The sequence below is a fragment of the Cyprinodon variegatus genome, unplaced genomic scaffold (assembly GCF_000732505.1).
Source record: "Cyprinodon variegatus isolate N-32 unplaced genomic scaffold, C_variegatus-1.0 Scaffold109, whole genome shotgun sequence".
NCBI lineage: Eukaryota > Metazoa > Chordata > Actinopteri > Cyprinodontiformes > Cyprinodontidae > Cyprinodon > Cyprinodon variegatus.
Window position 1 is genome coordinate 1355254 of NW_015150562.1, and position 16683 is coordinate 1371936.

Consider the following 16683-nt stretch of genomic DNA (forward strand, 5'->3'; position numbering starts at 1 on the left):
AGAAAAAAGTCAGAATTCTGAGAAAACTGTAGGAATGCTGAGATTAAAGTCAGAATTCTGACTTTTTTCTCATATTGTACTGAAATAAAATATAAAAATCAGTTAACTTTTTTTTTTTTCCAGTGGCCCTAATCCTCTTCTGTAGTAAACCAACATAGCTGTTGATACCTACTACTAAAGAGCATTATTAAAAAAGTTGCCAACTTTTAAAACGTATTTGATTAGCCACGTTTTGGTTTGTAACTCTTCAGAGGTATAAATTCAACTCCAATTGTAAGAATGATAAAAACATACAACACAGTTATTGTACATAATAAACTAAATTTAGTAAGTGAAGCAACACAGTAAAAAAATGACATTTGTTGATGTTGAGAAATAAGAAAGAATCAATAATATGCACGTTTAAAAATGTATCTTTAAGAAAACACAATTTTGTCATAGAAAGGCTTACATTTACTAATTTTAGAGGAATTCTATCTTCCCTTTGTAACAATATACAACTTCAACTGTTTTTGCAAAGAATACTAAAAGTTTAGATAATAAAGAAAAATCCTAAAAAATAGAGACACCACATTAAATAAGCAATATACGATATACATTTAAATATTTACCGCTATATAAAATTTGCAAATATTGTAATATAAAGACGTCAGTTAAGTGATAATAAACAAATAGTACATATAACGGTTTGTTGTCGCCCTCTTGTGGTATTAGTGAGAAATACAGCTGCTAATGACTACTACCATAGACTGACCCACCGCTCGATATACGTATTTTTGGTTTACATGTAAATAGTAAACTGCTGTAGAAAAATGAGTAATTACAACTATTTGTCATTGTTAAGAATCAAGATTTATTAATTGCCATCCATTGAGTAATGTTGTTGACACACCTGACAGGGAATGTATACATAGCACACAGACATAAATAAAAAATAGTAACAAAAAATACCAAACATCCTTGGACGAAAATATGACATATCATTAAAAATGCAACATTAATACGCAAAGCACAGCTTGAGCCAGAGCAGTCTAGGAAATGACAGATGATGAGAAATAAATTAATCGTAAAAATTTTACAGAGATAAAATAAAACCTCACAAAAAGCAAAGTATGAAAAATGCAAGGAAGAACTGTAGAGGCAATTATTGGGAAAAAATATCGTTGCTGAAAACTCAATTTAACCACAAGAAGGATCAGTAACCACTGACTGTTTCTAATTGCTACACTGGAAAAAATCAATACCTAGATAAGTCATTTCTTCTTAAAATAAGTGCATTTGTTCTTGAACTGAGGAGGTAAAAGTGACATTTTGCCAATAGAACAAGACAATTTACATTTAAAATAAGAAAACACAATTGCCTTGTCTTATTTCCAGAGCATTTTATCTAATTATCTTATTCTAAGAGTAAGAATATTCATTCCATTGGCAAACTATCTCACTTACCTACTCAAATCAAGGGTAAATACACTTTATTTAAGAAATATTTACTTATTTCTATATAAATAAAATAGTCAAAATCAAGTTTCCCCCCTTGTGTTTAACTAGTTTAATAGTGCTGCTTGCCCTATGTGAAACAGATACCTTATAAATTCAGTTTTCTGTGTTCCTGGAAGCTGTCAATTCACAGCCAAGGTATTCCTTCCCTTCCTTTTTAGACAAAGAGTTAATGATACAATTAGAGTAACAATCGTACAAAATATTTATAACGTGTGCATTTAATAGAAAAATAAATCCTTTTAAGGGCATAAAATGACATATATTTAGTATGAAAATAACAATTTTTAAAAATGTCATTCTAATGTGCAATTTCTTTTAATATCTGGTGTTCAAATAGGTTTAAATGTTCTAGTTAACCGTTCACATCAACCAGAGACTGTAGCTCCCCCTTAGGTACATAAAGTAAATTATAAGGAGAAATAATGGATCATTTGTAATGCTTCATAGTTATAGAACGAGGTAAAGTGTTTTTAGAATATATAGGAACAAAAAAAAAACAAAAAAAAAAAACACAAAAATATTCAAAAAGCAACCCATCATTGTCCACTCTAGTTTATCAGTGCAGCTGCCGAAAATAATCAGCCTTCTAAATAAGGGAATGCTGCCTAGACTAGTAAACAGTCGCCCTCTTGTGGTCATAATAGGGAACTACGTATATTGCAGAGTCACAACATGCAGGATGTCATTACTTCCGGTAAGACCCTTCAAAACAAGCAAAAAAAGATAAATACGTGTTTTATTTCTCAAAAAGAACAAAACTATATCCTGACTTCCATGCTAATCCATTTGTAATGAAAGCGAGGTGCATTTTAAAGTATTTTATGCAAATAATGCCTTTTGTATATTTAAAGCATCTGATACAAATTAGTCTTCTTATGAAAATATTAAGTTTTTATGTATTTTTGGGAAATTATTACTTTGGTTATTATTCTTTATGCACGGAAAAACATAAGTAATCTTGGGAGTAAACAGCTTTTTAACGCGTCATTTTAAACCGTGGCTTTTATTTTTTAAATATAAACCGGAAGTTGATAGCATTTCCGGCTACTTGGTGATTTTTGTGGCCCCAACGAAAAAAATGCTACCCTTTGTTAGCAGAAGTGGAGAAAAATATTTTCTTCATTAAGGTTATCTTAATCGATCAGTCATTTTCCAGTCGATTATTTAGTACTTAATAGCCAAAGTACAATTAGTTAATTGTATTTTTTTTTGACAGTTTAACTTCTCTAGCTGTTAGTTAGCAGGTTAGCTGCCCAGACAACAGCCGCAGCCTGGGAGAGGATGTCTCTTCACGGTAAAAGAAAAGAAATCTATAAATACGAAGCGCCATGGACGGTTTATGCCATGAACTGGAGCGTCCGCCCGGACAAACGCTTTCGGCTGGCCCTGGGGAGCTTTGTGGAGGAATACAACAACAAGGTGCGTAGCGTTGTTTGGTTAGCAGCTAGGACCAGGTTAATGCTAACTACCTTTTCAACCACAGTGTTGCTTAATGTGCTTTGGTCTTCAATAATACGTGTGTTTATAATTTTTATCACCCTTAAGAGTCGTTTTACATCCTTTTATCCTGTCTTAATCATTTCCCCTGTGTTTGCTCCTCCATATAATCAGGTTCAGCTGGTTGGTCTAGAAGAAGAGAGCTCAGAGTTTGTCTGCAGGAACACATTTGATCATCCTTACCCAACCACCAAGATCATGTGGATTCCAGACACCAAAGGAGTTTACCCGGACCTGTTAGCCACAAGCGGGGACTACCTGCGCATATGGAGGGTGAGATGGATGCTGGGTTTATTACAGGGGTCCTGCACCATGCAATTTATTCTAAAAGTATTTTTGAAGAATTGAAACTCCCTTTGTTGTTCCACAATATGGATTCTGTGATGTTACAGCAGCAGGTGATTTTAGCAAAAGTGGTCACACAGATGTGGACCTTAAAAAGTGTATAAAAATAACAATAAGAGACTGAGTTAAAGAAAATACTTTACTGTACAGTTTTTTTTCACAATATAAATACTGTGTATCTGGAGAATAAATAATCAATATACGCCTGTGGACCTTTTTACAGTAATACATATGTGAAAATAGCAGCAACATCAGAGATGTGCGAAATGACAGCAGCATGTTGTTTAACTTACTAAGATAGAAACTGCAAAAATCAGCATGAATGTAGCAACTTATTAAGGTTGTTGGGAACAGTGATGGTTAGAAAGTCTTCAAGCTTGATGTTAATTTTGTTTCAAGAAAATATTTGTACTTCTATCATCCATCCACCTACAGAATTATCTCTTTGTCTTTGTTTTCCTTGAGATTTCTGCCATAGAAATATCCATAACAAAGTAATTTTGAGCTTGAGTTCATATTTGAAAATCATCTTGAATAGTATATAGGAACCCATTAACATTTTTTATATGGGCGCCTTTAATCTCTGATTAAAAAAACGTCTAGAGTGATAAAAAACAATATTTTGAACTCTATTTGAATACCGTGATAAATATCCACAATCCTATTTTCCATCACCAGATTTCTACCCAACTGATCACTGCTTTTAATTAAACAGAATTAAACATAATCTAATACACTTGATAAATGTATTTTAGAAGAACAATTGTGGAGAAAAGTAACCATTGTTTCTTGAGAGTATTCCGAGGAGACCGTTTAAAGGGGAACACCGTTTTTTGTTTTTGTTTTTTTAAACATTGGGCCCTTGATTTTACTTTATTCCATCATGTTCTACTTACCCATGTTAGTTTTGTGTCAGTTGGAGCTGTTCTGAAGATATTCGGTTTTGTAATATCCAAGTAATGTCTTCCTAGTCTTCCTATGGGTACTGAGTTGAAGGCACAAACTGAACTGTTCATAATTTATTCTTTATGGTACGGCAGTATTCATAACATGTAGGCGAATCACGCTCCCCCAGACATCCACGGTTATATTTTTCATATTCATATTCTTTTTTTAAGCAAAGCGGAGTGTGCATGATGTCATTTGCGCGCCGGACTGGAGTTGTGACAGGCAGCCCGGGCCACAGGCGGCTACGCTCTACCCCTTCTATTCATTCAGCTAGCTAATGTGAATCGTTCAATTCCATTTAGAGACATGAGATCATCTGTGGTCGTAGCACTAGACATCTTCCAGGCATGTGAGTAAAACTAGCAGCAGTTCAGCGGACAGGATGGTAGCCAGCGCGCATGGATGACGTCATACACACTTAGGTTTGTTTTAAAAAAATATAACCACGGATTTCTGGGGGACAGTGATTCGCCTACATGTTATGAATGCTGGCGTACCATAAAGAATAAATTATGAACAGTTTAGTTTGCACCTTCAACTTATTGCCCATAGGAAGACTTTACTTGGATTACAAAACCAAATATCTTTGGAACAACTCCAACTGACACAAAACTAATATGGGTGAGTAGAACATGATGTAATAACGTAAAATCAAGGGGCCAATGTAAAAAAAACGGTGTTCCCCTTTAAGAAAAGGCTCAAACCGTTTAAAAAAGATAGGAGTTGGAAAAAGGGCAATAAACATCAATAAGTGCATTTAGTCACCGTACATAAGTGAATGCATATTTTTGCGATGGTTGTAGCTGCGTTGGCTATGAATGAAGATGCATGTAGTCACATCTGTATGTGTATGTTTATGTGTACATTAATATTTAATTTGCTCAGTTAATGGACTTTTGGAGTATATGAGAATATATGAGAAGAGTTAAATAGGAATCGGTAAGATTGTTGTTGTTTTTTTTTAGAACTTTATCATAGAATGACTGAATAAGTTTCACTTCCTCATACCCCCTTTCAGACGCACGCTATAAATTATACAATTTATGTAATATGTATTATTAATACTTAAGTTTTGAATGTGTTTAAGTTGTAATTGTACTGTATTGTCTTTTTCAGATTTATGAACTCATTCATTACTATTCAAAGAGCTAATTATTATCATATTGTTATTATAAGTTGTGTTTTCATCCTCATTTAAATTGTACTTTTTTGCCTTAAAGGTCAGTGACACAGAAACACGCCTCGAATGTCTGCTGAACAACAACAAGAACTCAGACTTCTGTGCTCCCCTCACCTCCTTTGATTGGAATGAAGTTGATCCCAATCTGTTGGGTAGGAAACTGTATTTTTAAAACCCGTTGACAACAATCACTTTGGCTGTCATCTCATCCTTTAATATGAGATTATTATCCTGAGTTGTTATTTTCCTCCGTCTCATAGGAACATCCAGCATCGACACCACCTGTACCATTTGGGGGTTAGAGACAGGTCAGGTGTTGGGACGAGTTAACTTGGTTTCTGGTCACGTGAAGACTCAGCTGATTGCCCACGACAAAGAGGTTTGGAGTTTGAAACCAGTCCTTGTTTATTTCGTCATATAAGGGCAACATTTTAACTGATCTTTCAAAGCTTTTTTTAATCAATAGTTCTCTGGGTGTTTTGAAGCTCTTTTAAAATTTTTGGTCAGTACTTTGCGGAGTAATATCCCAGCTTAAGCTCAGCGTTGCTTTGCCTGACTGTAAAACTCCATTGTTAGTAGTCTTTGTGTTTTTACCAAACACACAGAGTTGCTAATACAGTGATTCTTTTTCCAGTAAACATTGTAGTTTTAAAGTGTGGTTCATGTGTCAGTAAAACAATCTAGGTCAAGGTGATAATTCTTCCCCCCCAAGAACAAAAACAAACTGTAACAAACAGCAGAGGAAAATCAAATAATTGTTTACCAAACAAATAACGGGAGGAGATAATTTCGAGGTCAATTCAAGAAGCAAAACTCTTGCTACTGCAGCCTAGAGTCAGAAACCCCCTGATTTAGACACATTTATAAAAAAAAAAACATGGTCCAGGTGTTTAAGAACATACCTGAACTCAAAGATTGACACAGCAAAGCAAGAGTCCCCATTATTGATTAGCAGATATGTATTAAGCCCTATTATAGCAAAAAAATAATTGGCAACTTAAAACAGTAATTTACAGAGTTCAGAAACACTTCTTTGTCCCCTCAGGTTTACGACATTGCTTTCAGCCGCGCAGGAGGAGGCCGAGACATGTTCGCCTCTGTTGGCGCTGATGGATCCGTCCGCATGTTTGACCTCCGACATTTAGAGCACAGCACCATCATCTATGAAGACCCTCAGCACCACCCGCTGCTTCGCCTCTGCTGGAACAAACAGGATCCCAACTACCTGGCTACGATGGCCATGGATGGGATGGAGGTCAGTGTCCAGAGTGGAAGATCAGCGTTTATGTGGGAGGAAGCTGTAGTATGCTTTTCAGTTTATTTTTCCTCAGAATATTTAGATAAAAAAAGTTTTCTGCATTTGTTTTTATTATCTGATGCCTATAAATAAGACCTAATGAAACTATATTGCCTTTATCGACTCTATAGATCACCCTGAACACACCAAATCCAAATAAGGCATGCATGCAATACATGTTTTCTCCATTTGTGTTTTGGTGTGACAGGTGGTGATTCTGGACGTTCGTGTGCCATGCACTCCTGTGGCCCGGCTCAACAACCATCGCGCCTGCGTTAACGGGATTGCCTGGGCTCCTCACTCCTCATGTCACATCTGCACCGCAGGTAAGTTAGACCATGTGATGTTGGGGGAATTATCAATTTAAAAGTGAACGTTTTTACTGAAAAAGAATTAGTGTGGGAAGGATCATGAGGTATTCCCTTCTGCCTTTTAGCCGACGACCATCAGGCTCTGATCTGGGACATCCAGCAGATGCCTCGCGCCATCGAGGACCCCATCCTGGCCTACACGGCTGAAGGCGAGATCAACAACGTTCAGTGGGCCTCCACGCAGCCAGACTGGATCGCTATCTGCTACAACAACTGCCTGGAGATCCTTCGTGTCTAAAGCCGTAGAAAACGAGTCTCACGTTTCACATCTGAACTTTTCCCAGCCCTCGTCCTCCGGCTTTCAGGGCGAGGCCTCTTGTGAACTTTCTGGACTCGCCGGAGTATCATGAAGTTGGTTTACATTTATCTGCTCTTCTTATAAACACATTTAAGCTCTTATTTATTTTGCGCAGCAGCTGTAGGAAGTGTCAATGTTTTTGTTGAGGTTTTTTAATACACCTCAGCCAGCTGTAAGATGATCTGAGCCCTTTAGATCTCAAGCATTTCATCTCTTTAGTTCGGGGTTGATACAAACTGCTCTAGGTGGCAGATAATAATATGTAGGATTAACTCGTAGCCTTCTTGTGGATGCGTACCATATTATTGGTGAATCAAGCATCTGTACAGTATCTTATAGTCTTGTTTACCTTATGTGGGAGTTTAAGATGTTAAATGGTCATCTTGGTTGATGTGCTACAGACACTGATGCAGTGGACACTTGGTCTACCAGAGCAAAGTTGGCTCCCTGGATATCCTATTTGTTGAAGTTTATTCTTAGAAAATGTTGCGTTTTTCTTAAGTTAGAGGGGTTTGAAATGAGTGACACAGCTTTCTGCTTCTCTCTTTTGTGTCTTCAGTCTCGTCCTTGTAGCATGCCATTGCAAGGCCAAATGTACATATATATAAATATATCAAACTCAAGATGTTGGTAAGCCAAGTGTTCATGTTGTAGTGTTTTTTTCATAAAGTTTAATATTGAATTTGCTCTAATAAATTGTAACCTCCCCATAAGTTTATTGTGTTGCTTTTTTTCCTTTTCAGATACTTCATTATTCATATGTTTTACCCTGACAACTACCGGTATTAACTTTTTTTTAGAAATATAATCTAAAATCAGTTTAATGGTAGACTGATAGAAATGTTTATTTAGATGTTGTGAAATGTTAGTTGATTTGATCCAATCTTAATTTGTTGCTGTTCTTAGGCAGAACTTGTAGGAATTTTGCACATGTAATTAATTTAATTCTGTCCTTGATGTTCTTGGACAAAATTGACTTTTCTGCCTTAGGCCTTTTGTTGAAAAGTCTTCACCTTTGTGAATATGCACTAAAACGCAGGGGCTGCTGGTTTAGAGCAAGATCTACACCAGTTGCAACGTAACTACGGTATCGTAGCATACAGAACTCCTCATAAGCTGCGTTCTTTGGAGGAAACCATCGCTGACTCAGGAGGTAAACAATTACAAGCTTGGCCTATTCATAGGGTGATCGCCCTATGATTTTAGCTGAACTATATTAAGATAACATATTTAAAATCTTCATTGTTCCATAACCGTTGCTCATGTTCTTTCCACAGAATGTATGTGGTGCCTCAAAATTTGCAGCCTCTTACTGCCACAATAAGTCTCCAGTCCACCATTATAATGCTCACCCTCCCAGCAGCTCATTTTATGCTTTTTTTAGGGAGGTTTTTTGTTTTTGCTTTTGTAGGTAAACAGGTTAATATTCCATTATCAAATGTCATTCGGCATCATAATGAAATCTATTGATTAAGAATATGATGACACGTAAGTTCTATTTTATGGTAACATACAAAGCTAAGCATTATGATGTAAGCCTTCTTCATTATGAAAATAATCAGTAAGACTGATTTCAGTCATGGATTACAATAAATGTAGAAGTCCAACTAATTTTTAATGTAAAGATCACATTTTACTTCATATAATTTACAAAGTTGTAAATTTTCCCAAGAAATGATTCATCGGGGTGTGACTGAATAGCTGCCTATTCAAGTGAACTTATGTAACCCATCAGATGGACTTCCAGGCTCTTACAATGACTGACTGGGTTATCATGGAAATACAGAAACTAACAAGTCATTAAGAGCATGGAAAAATAAAAGTGTAGAGGTTTTTTTCAAGACTTCCTTTGTGATTTCCTGTGTATGTTTGTCCATCCATCCATCCATCCATCCATCCATCTATCCATCCATCCACAACCTGGGCTCAGTAGAAATATCTGAAAAAGATGCATACTCCAGAGATGTATTTGTTCCTGTTAATCACAACTGGATTTACACATCCTATGGGCATCAGTTGGCTGCATGATGTCACTAAAAAGACACACACGGCAGAAAGGACCTGTAAATGTACAGAGGAACTTTTTTCTATATTCATACCAGGCCTTCCTGATAAATGACTTCTGATTTATATCACAGCAACAAATGTGGGATGAAAATTAAAATCTTCATTCACAATGTGCCAGACAGTTATTTTATTTAACATCTTCAACAGTAACACTGACTAACAGTCATTATAGTTACGTCTCTCTGCAACCAGCATCTAAGTACAAAAATACAGTTTTTTTTATCGATTGAGCCTAAATGTGCAATTCTTATACAAAGTGAATTAAGATATATCTCAAACATGTTAGGGCTTTTAGTTTCTCCCTCCTTAATGGAAACCTGAGTCTGGGATGCAGATTGTTTTTCAGATCCAGTGTAGATCAGTGTGAATACTGTCTAGATTTGAGACTGGTAGACAGGAACAGTCCCTCTTTATTGCACATGTTCCTAGAGGTACTCTCTGAGGCTTTACAATGCAGGAGGCACTCTGAACTCTCTCTGATGCAGGAACCCTGACATCCCTTGCTTCACTGCTTCACAGCAGCATCATTCAAGGAGAGGAAGAGGTTAATTAGTGTATTAGGGGGTCCATCTGGATAAATGGCTTTATGCCTGCACCGAGTTGTCCTATGTGCCTGGCAGGACAGGGTCAGAGACGTGTCTTTGGATTTCCTGCATCTCTGTGGAGGTCTGGAGGTTCTCAGGAAGGGAGGGGAAACGCTGGCTTCCACTGAGGAGTCCGGGAGCTTCATGGGCATCAGGAGATAGGAACTGAGCAGAGGAGGGGTCTGCAGACTGCAGATGAGGTGGGTCAGCCTCTGGGGACATGGTGTCATCTGATGCAATTGTGAGATGGACACCGCTGGAGAGGGAGTCTTTAGATTTGTGGTTAAAGTCTGAATCAGAACTCTGAAAACACAAAGGATAAAATTTAGATGTAAAAAAAAATTGTGAGAGCCTAATACATTTTTTGGTTATATTAAAAATACATTTAGTCTTTTATATGAATCTCTCTTAAAGATGTTGATAAGCTTTTCCATTGTAAGTTGTATTTCGACCACGTTTCTTTACACACTGCTTTGGGAAGATTTTTAAAAACAGGTCAGAGATAACAGTGGAAATATTTGAAGTAGGATTATGTTAATGCATAAAATGATATTCCAAGCTCTGGCATTTAAAAAAACACAGCTCCTCATCCAAAAAAGAAAGAGCATGGTATTACATCAAACCTGCCAAGGTGTATCCATCTAAACTGAAAGGGAGAGAAACAGTCAGGGCATCCACTGCAATGCTCCCAAGATCCACAGCTCAGGTAAGAGTTGGAAAGAATAAATTCATAGTTGAGAAATACTCAACGGAATCCTAATATTCAGTAAAAATTAATTATTAAATATTCTATTTTAATGTTTTTGTTGCCAAACGCTGTGCTGTGGACATGTGGAAAAAATGCTACATGTGACAGCAAAGAATGGATATCATCCTGATCAAGACTCTTTAATAGACCTAAAGATAAGGTGATGGCAGCGTCATGCTAGGGGAACAAACTGGAGGCTGAGGAATGCTCTCTATCTGACTAAGCTTGAGCTAGTTTCCAAAATAAAGCCAATCCAAAAAAATATAAAGCTGGTACAAACAAAAAAGAAAGTCTTGCAGTTATAAATGGGAAAAGTTTGTTCTAGAAAGCATTGATTCAAATTTAAAAACTATAATTCAAAAAGTGTACAGTTTTCCATCCCCTTCCAAATCATAAGCTGCTTTTTATTTCTCCACACCATAAAAACCCAACAAAATTCACTGCGCTATGGGGCTGACATCACAAGAGGGGAAAAAAAAGTTTTGTTCTCTAGGCTGATCCAAATTCTTGTCTCATAAATAAAAAACAAAGCATCTGAATTCTGGGAACCCCATTTTTTTCATGTTGTTCTTTTTATGAACAATGTTTCCTATTTCTGATCAGAGAACGTATTTATTTTTGCCTTGCAGGGAATAGAATTTTAAACACCAGATAGATGTAAATTACTTTACACCACAAAGCCCTGATTTATAATTAAAATGTAAATATGCTTAAATGTAGGAAAAATGGGACTATGATGCATAAAGAGGGGGAAAAAAAATGCAGTTTTGATACCTGTAGCAGGGAGGAAGTGCAGTCTATCTGCACTGTCTGGACCGGGGGGACGGTGTGAATTGTGGGGGCTCCTGAGGAAAACAGGGTGGTGGGGTGAGGCAGGTGAGTGCCAGGTGACACAGCGCTGTAGGCAGGAGGTACTGGGGTCATCTGCCTCTGCAGAAGCTGCAGTATCACATTGATATCTGCAGTCATGCGGGTCTCCAGCCTGGGGAGGAAATAAGGGATAATGTTGCTTAAATGGGACCTAATAACAAAAAGGCAAAAAAAAATAAAACGCTGTGGATGGACTTCGGTTTAGAAGGCCTCCAAGTGCCATTTAGTGCATGTCTGGGGGTATAGCTCAGTGGTAGAGCATTTGACTGCAGATCAAGAGGTCCCCGGTTCAAATCCGGGTGCCCCCTTATTTTCATTTAAAAATTCCAAATGCTTGAGAACATTTCCATTACCTATTTAGCTGAGACTGTAGGAGCTCCAGTCTGGATTCAAGCTCTCGAGGACGAGCTTCAGTACAAAGAGAGGGCTGGAAAGCAGCTCTCACTGCGGAAGGCCTTCTTTGGTTTTCTGACAGCTGGCTGGATCTGCGGTCTGACCAGTAGCCATACAAGCCTGACATGCTGATAGGGGGCGCTGCTGTGCAAGATCAAAAATACAGGAATAAATAAATTATGCTGTGATGCTTGACTGAGCATTTAATCTTACAATTCTTCCCCTGCAGTCTCTGCACAAAGATAAAATCCCTAACCATTTCAAAATTTTCAACAATCTATCTATAGAGAAGTGAAGGTTTTGCCTTGCAAAGAATATTCATACCTCTTCAAACTTTTGAAATTTCTCACATTAAAACCTCAGTGCCAATATACTGTATAGGATGCAACACAAAGACGCCCATAATTTTAGCAATAATACAGTTTTTAAAGCATGGGTGCATTTGTATTCAATGTCAAATAATATTTAACCCTTAATAAAATCCAGACCACTACTTGCTTTCAACCATTAAACAATTAGGAAATAGATAATGTATTTCATACAAGGAATGGAAAACTAGACGTAATAGCATCATGATATGTCAATGAGAACATGGATTTAGCTTGATACAGAGTATTTCAGGAAGATGACGCTACAAAGAACATTAACCTTCAAGCAGTACTAAACTATATACCATCTTTATTGGTATGGCAACTTAAGACAAACCAAAGTGCTGCACATATTAGAAATAATGCGCCAGATAAAAAGAAATAACAGAAACTTTTTACGTTTTCAAAAAGTAAAAAAAATCATGTTGCAAATATGTGCATTTTGAGAAGATTTTTACATGACGCTTGTCTAACATGTGATGACAGTTTGTTCCACTTCTTTGGACCACCTAAAGAAAAGCATGGTTACCTCTAGTTTACACAAAGTTTTTGGCTCTATAAGGTGTAGCTGATTATCAGACCTATTAGAGAACACAGGTGTATATAGCTGTAGGAGCTCACAAAGGTAAAGAGGCTTTGAAAATTTGAGAAGGACCCTGAAATATGCAGTTGACCAACAGAGTCACATTAAAACAAGGATGATGTGCTTTAGACTTCAGTGCTTCAGTTAAGAGCTTTGCTGCAGCATTTTGCACAACCTGCAGGCACCTAACCCCTTATATAATGATTTCCTTGAATGTAAAAGCTTTATTTTTTTAACTAACTAATAAATACAATCCAAATATAAATGCATATTTATAGTTGCAAAATGTGAAATGTGATACTTTTACAAAGCAATGTATGATGAAGGCCTTGTTGGTACCTGAGTATGGAGATGCACTAACATCCACAGCCTGTCCCACTAGAGCAGAAGGTCCACAGTGGGGCCGAATATTGACTCTTGAAGGTTGGTAGTCTCTGGTGTCAGGTCCTTGGACAAACAGCTCCTCCTTGTGTTGCGCCTGCTTTATTTCCTCATCGCTAGACTGAGAACAAACACTAGCACTGCTGCAAAGATCCTCCCAATGATTCCCGGCTACCATTCCGCGCCGGTGGTTTATAGTTAGACATGATTGATCTGGGAAAGAGTCTTCATGATCCATCCCGTCTGTGTGGATATAAAGCAAAGTTTATGACAATTTGAGGCAAACTATTAGAGTAAATCTACTTCATACCACTCACCTGGCCGGTTCCGCCGCCTTAGGGAACTTCTCCGATGTCTTGTCATTCGGCAGCCACACTCAGAGTTCCTGGTCGGGGTTGTCTGGTTTATTCTATCTACCTGAGTTATATTAAGTTCAGTCAGTAGTTTTAAACATAAATGATCCATTGGTTAGCATTTAAACAATGTTTCTAAAACACTTGTTGGCAGGATCTATGGTCAACTTTTCATATTTTGTCTTATTCCAAATTCCATTGTGTTATTTTGAACCCAAGGTATCACTTTTCCTTTTTCTAAATAACATTTAAAGTTAGGACTGTAATTGTCTTTTTATATCCTTTCTGTTTAGGCCTTTTACTCGACCATAACACCTTATTGTGCAGAATTTTAAACAAATTGAACAAAATGATGAATAATATGAAGTTAAATGATCTTTGAGAATGATGAGACCCTATTTTCCAGTATTTTTATCAATACTTTTTTTTTATTTGGTCAGGCAAAAAATTGCGTCTTAAAGATGTGGTGCTGGTAATAGACTGAATAAAAACCAACAAACTGTTTTTCTGCTAAGATGTTTTACGTCACCACAAAGCTGGTTCACTTCTTGACTTAAAAATATTGTTTGTATGAATAATTCATAATTAAAAGATTTTCAGTTACTATGCTGAAATTAAGAGAACGGGTTGACAAAGTCTAATAAAAATGTAAAACTTGATCAGAAAAAAATTGCAGATAAAACAAACTTTAATAAATTACAAGAAAGCAAAATAGAAGTAAATTATTCACGAGTTTTACCATTAAAACCACCATTAATTAATTTTTAAAAATTTTTAATGACTCAATAAATTTTTGATACCACTATCAGTAATAAAAAATAAAGATGTTATGGCAATCACTGCCCTCTAGTGGTACTCACATCTCTGAGGTTAAAGGTAATCTCCAAGTTATTCCAGAAGGTGTCAGCAAAGTCAGGATACATCTCTAGCACCTCCAGCAGGTCGTCCCTCAGGATCTTGTGAAGGTCACAGTAGGTCAAAGCCCTAACGTCAGCGCTGGATTTCCCTGGCCTCCCATATATGTGGTTGGGTTCACCAAAGATATCATTCTTTCCTACAAAACAAGTAGGAAATATACATCATTACTGGGTACACCAGGAACTACTGGAGATACAAGGATTGTATATGAATGTTATTGTGAGGAAAAAATGCTAAACAATCACTCAATCCTTATCCAACCTGGTCTAAGGCGGAACAAATAAACAGTCCTCACAAACATGGCTTTAAAAGAACTGACCTATGCAGCCTGGATTTGAGTGCTTGCCCTATTGATGATCAATGCAATTGGGAAATGAAAGTGGAGCTGTGCCCAAACACCTCTGGGCGGCACAACACACAAAAACAAACCATGCCGCTAATACGTCAATGCTAGTATTAAGTTAGTAAGAGCTGAATGAAAACAAACAAAAAAAACATTATAAAATGTTATTACAGAAACATACAAGTTCCTTGTTTAGAAATACAGCATATGTAAATGGATTATTTGGAACTCACCCAGTATGGCCACCACTACATCGTCCCTCAAAATCTCTATTGAACCCCTGGACAGGAAGTAGAGGGCAGTAAGGATGTCCCCATTGTGAACAAGAGTGTCACCCGGTGGAGCATGGGTGGTCTTGAATCTCATGGCGAGAGCTCGCAAGCAGCCCTTGTTGGCACCTCGGAAGGCTTTGCAGTTTTGCAGCAAGCTGCGATGCAGATGTAGACAGATATCAGCTTGCAGACATTCAGGGAAGCCCTTTAACACCTGCAAAAAAAGGCAGAAATTGCATCCCATTTCTGGCACAGTGATTAAAAATCAAGTTCTTTAACAGAGCAAAATGGTAGATAAAACACAACCCGGGATAAAAAAAACAATGTGCTTGACTGATTAAAAGAAGAGCAACGATCCAGGATAGCAGATCCACTGATTTTCTCTTCTCACATTAAAGTGACTAGCCACGTCATTCTCTGATACACATCATTACCCAGAAAATAGGCCAATGAATTCAGTAAAAGAGCTGCATAATTAAGGGGCACCCATATTTGAACTGAAGACCTATTGATCTGCAGTCAAATGCACTAAGCTATACTCCCAGAATCATTGTTAGCACATTAGTGAAAAAATACAAGCATCATCCTTTATACGAACATGAAGGACAAAATGCTGGAAAACTGGGTCAGCGCAACTGAACGGAACATTGTAAAAAAAAAAAAACATTGGTCAAGCTAAATGTCAAAGTTAATGCAGCAAATGGACTGAAAGACAGAAGAGCTGCAATAGATGCCAGACAGTGAAAAGGATCCTTACAATGGACAACATATTTGAAATCCCTAATGGCTGAATTTCATGGATTTCCATGTAGAAATTGAATTCTGCTCTCATGAGCTTTTTACTTACAGCATTCATGTCAATGCCATTGGTGTAGGACCAGGCATGCTGAAAGTACTCCTCCAGCCTTTGTCTCAGGCCTCCTGGGATCTGATGGAAGCGAATGAACTCTTTGACCCGCAGCATCTGAGTGTGGTATCGAGCTGTGCCAGAGTACAGTCTCTGAATGATAGCAGAGACGTTCCCAAATATGCTGGCATACATTAGAGCTGCGAGGGACACAGGACCCAGATACAAAATTTGTTGTTTTTTGAGGATTAAATCACAATGACATTTAATCACAGTCAAGGGCTATTGTAGAAAAGTTGTTAAAATGGCACAGAGAAAAACTTCATAAAACCAAGAGAACTAATAGTGTAAATAACTGTTAAATTTTATATAAATATGTAGTTCTTTATATATAGAACTACTCTAGCGCATCACTGTTTTCTTCCAGCTGGACTGGCTTTTTTCATACAGGGTACTATGTAAAAGGTACTATGATTTAAACATGGAGAAGCAGCATTTAGTTCCTATGCTCCACTTATCT

General features: G+C 37.2%; 2 protein-coding genes and 1 non-coding gene across 3 annotated transcripts in view; 2 read left to right on the forward strand and 1 right to left on the reverse strand.

Annotated features, from left to right (window-relative positions):
* The first annotated feature begins 2550 nt into the window (after positions 1-2550).
* On the forward strand, positions 2551-8141 carry dcaf7 (DDB1 and CUL4 associated factor 7). Its single transcript, XM_015374848.1, has 7 exons — positions 2551-2919; positions 3112-3270; positions 5511-5622; positions 5731-5849; positions 6516-6725; positions 6976-7093; positions 7204-8141. The coding sequence occupies exons 1-7, from the start codon at positions 2782-2784 to the stop codon at positions 7374-7376; spliced, it is 1029 nt and encodes a 342-aa protein (XP_015230334.1). The 5' UTR covers positions 2551-2781; the 3' UTR covers positions 7377-8141.
* A 1295-nt stretch (positions 8142-9436) lies between these two features.
* Positions 9437-16683, reverse strand: part of kcnh6 (potassium channel, voltage gated eag related subfamily H, member 6) — a 37718-nt gene continuing 30471 nt past the window's right edge. Inside the window, exons 9-16 of the mRNA XM_015374849.1 lie at positions 16164-16363; positions 15278-15530; positions 14644-14837; positions 13748-13847; positions 13389-13673; positions 12059-12242; positions 11610-11817; positions 9437-10390 (exon numbers count right to left, since the gene is read on the reverse strand). Of these exons, the coding sequence (XP_015230335.1) occupies positions 10109-10390; positions 11610-11817; positions 12059-12242; positions 13389-13673; positions 13748-13847; positions 14644-14837; positions 15278-15530; positions 16164-16363 (1706 nt within the window). The 3' untranslated portion in view covers positions 9437-10108. The remainder of the gene's footprint in view (positions 10391-11609; positions 11818-12058; positions 12243-13388; positions 13674-13747; positions 13848-14643; positions 14838-15277; positions 15531-16163; positions 16364-16683) is intronic.
* On the forward strand, positions 11942-12013 carry trnac-gca. Its single transcript has one exon. It is a non-coding gene; the product is annotated as a tRNA-Cys (tRNA).

Excerpts from the sequence above, each read along its gene's own strand:
- dcaf7 (XM_015374848.1), top strand. The coding sequence starts at position 2,782 with ATGTCTCTTCACGGTAAAAGAAAAGAAATCTATAAATACGAAGCGCCA. Across the intron at positions 3,271-5,510 it reads ACTACCTGCGCATATGGAGG|GTCAGTGACACAGAAACACG; the intron begins GTGAGATGGATG and ends TTTGCCTTAAAG. Across the intron at positions 5,850-6,515 it reads TGATTGCCCACGACAAAGAG|GTTTACGACATTGCTTTCAG; the intron begins GTTTGGAGTTTG and ends TTGTCCCCTCAG.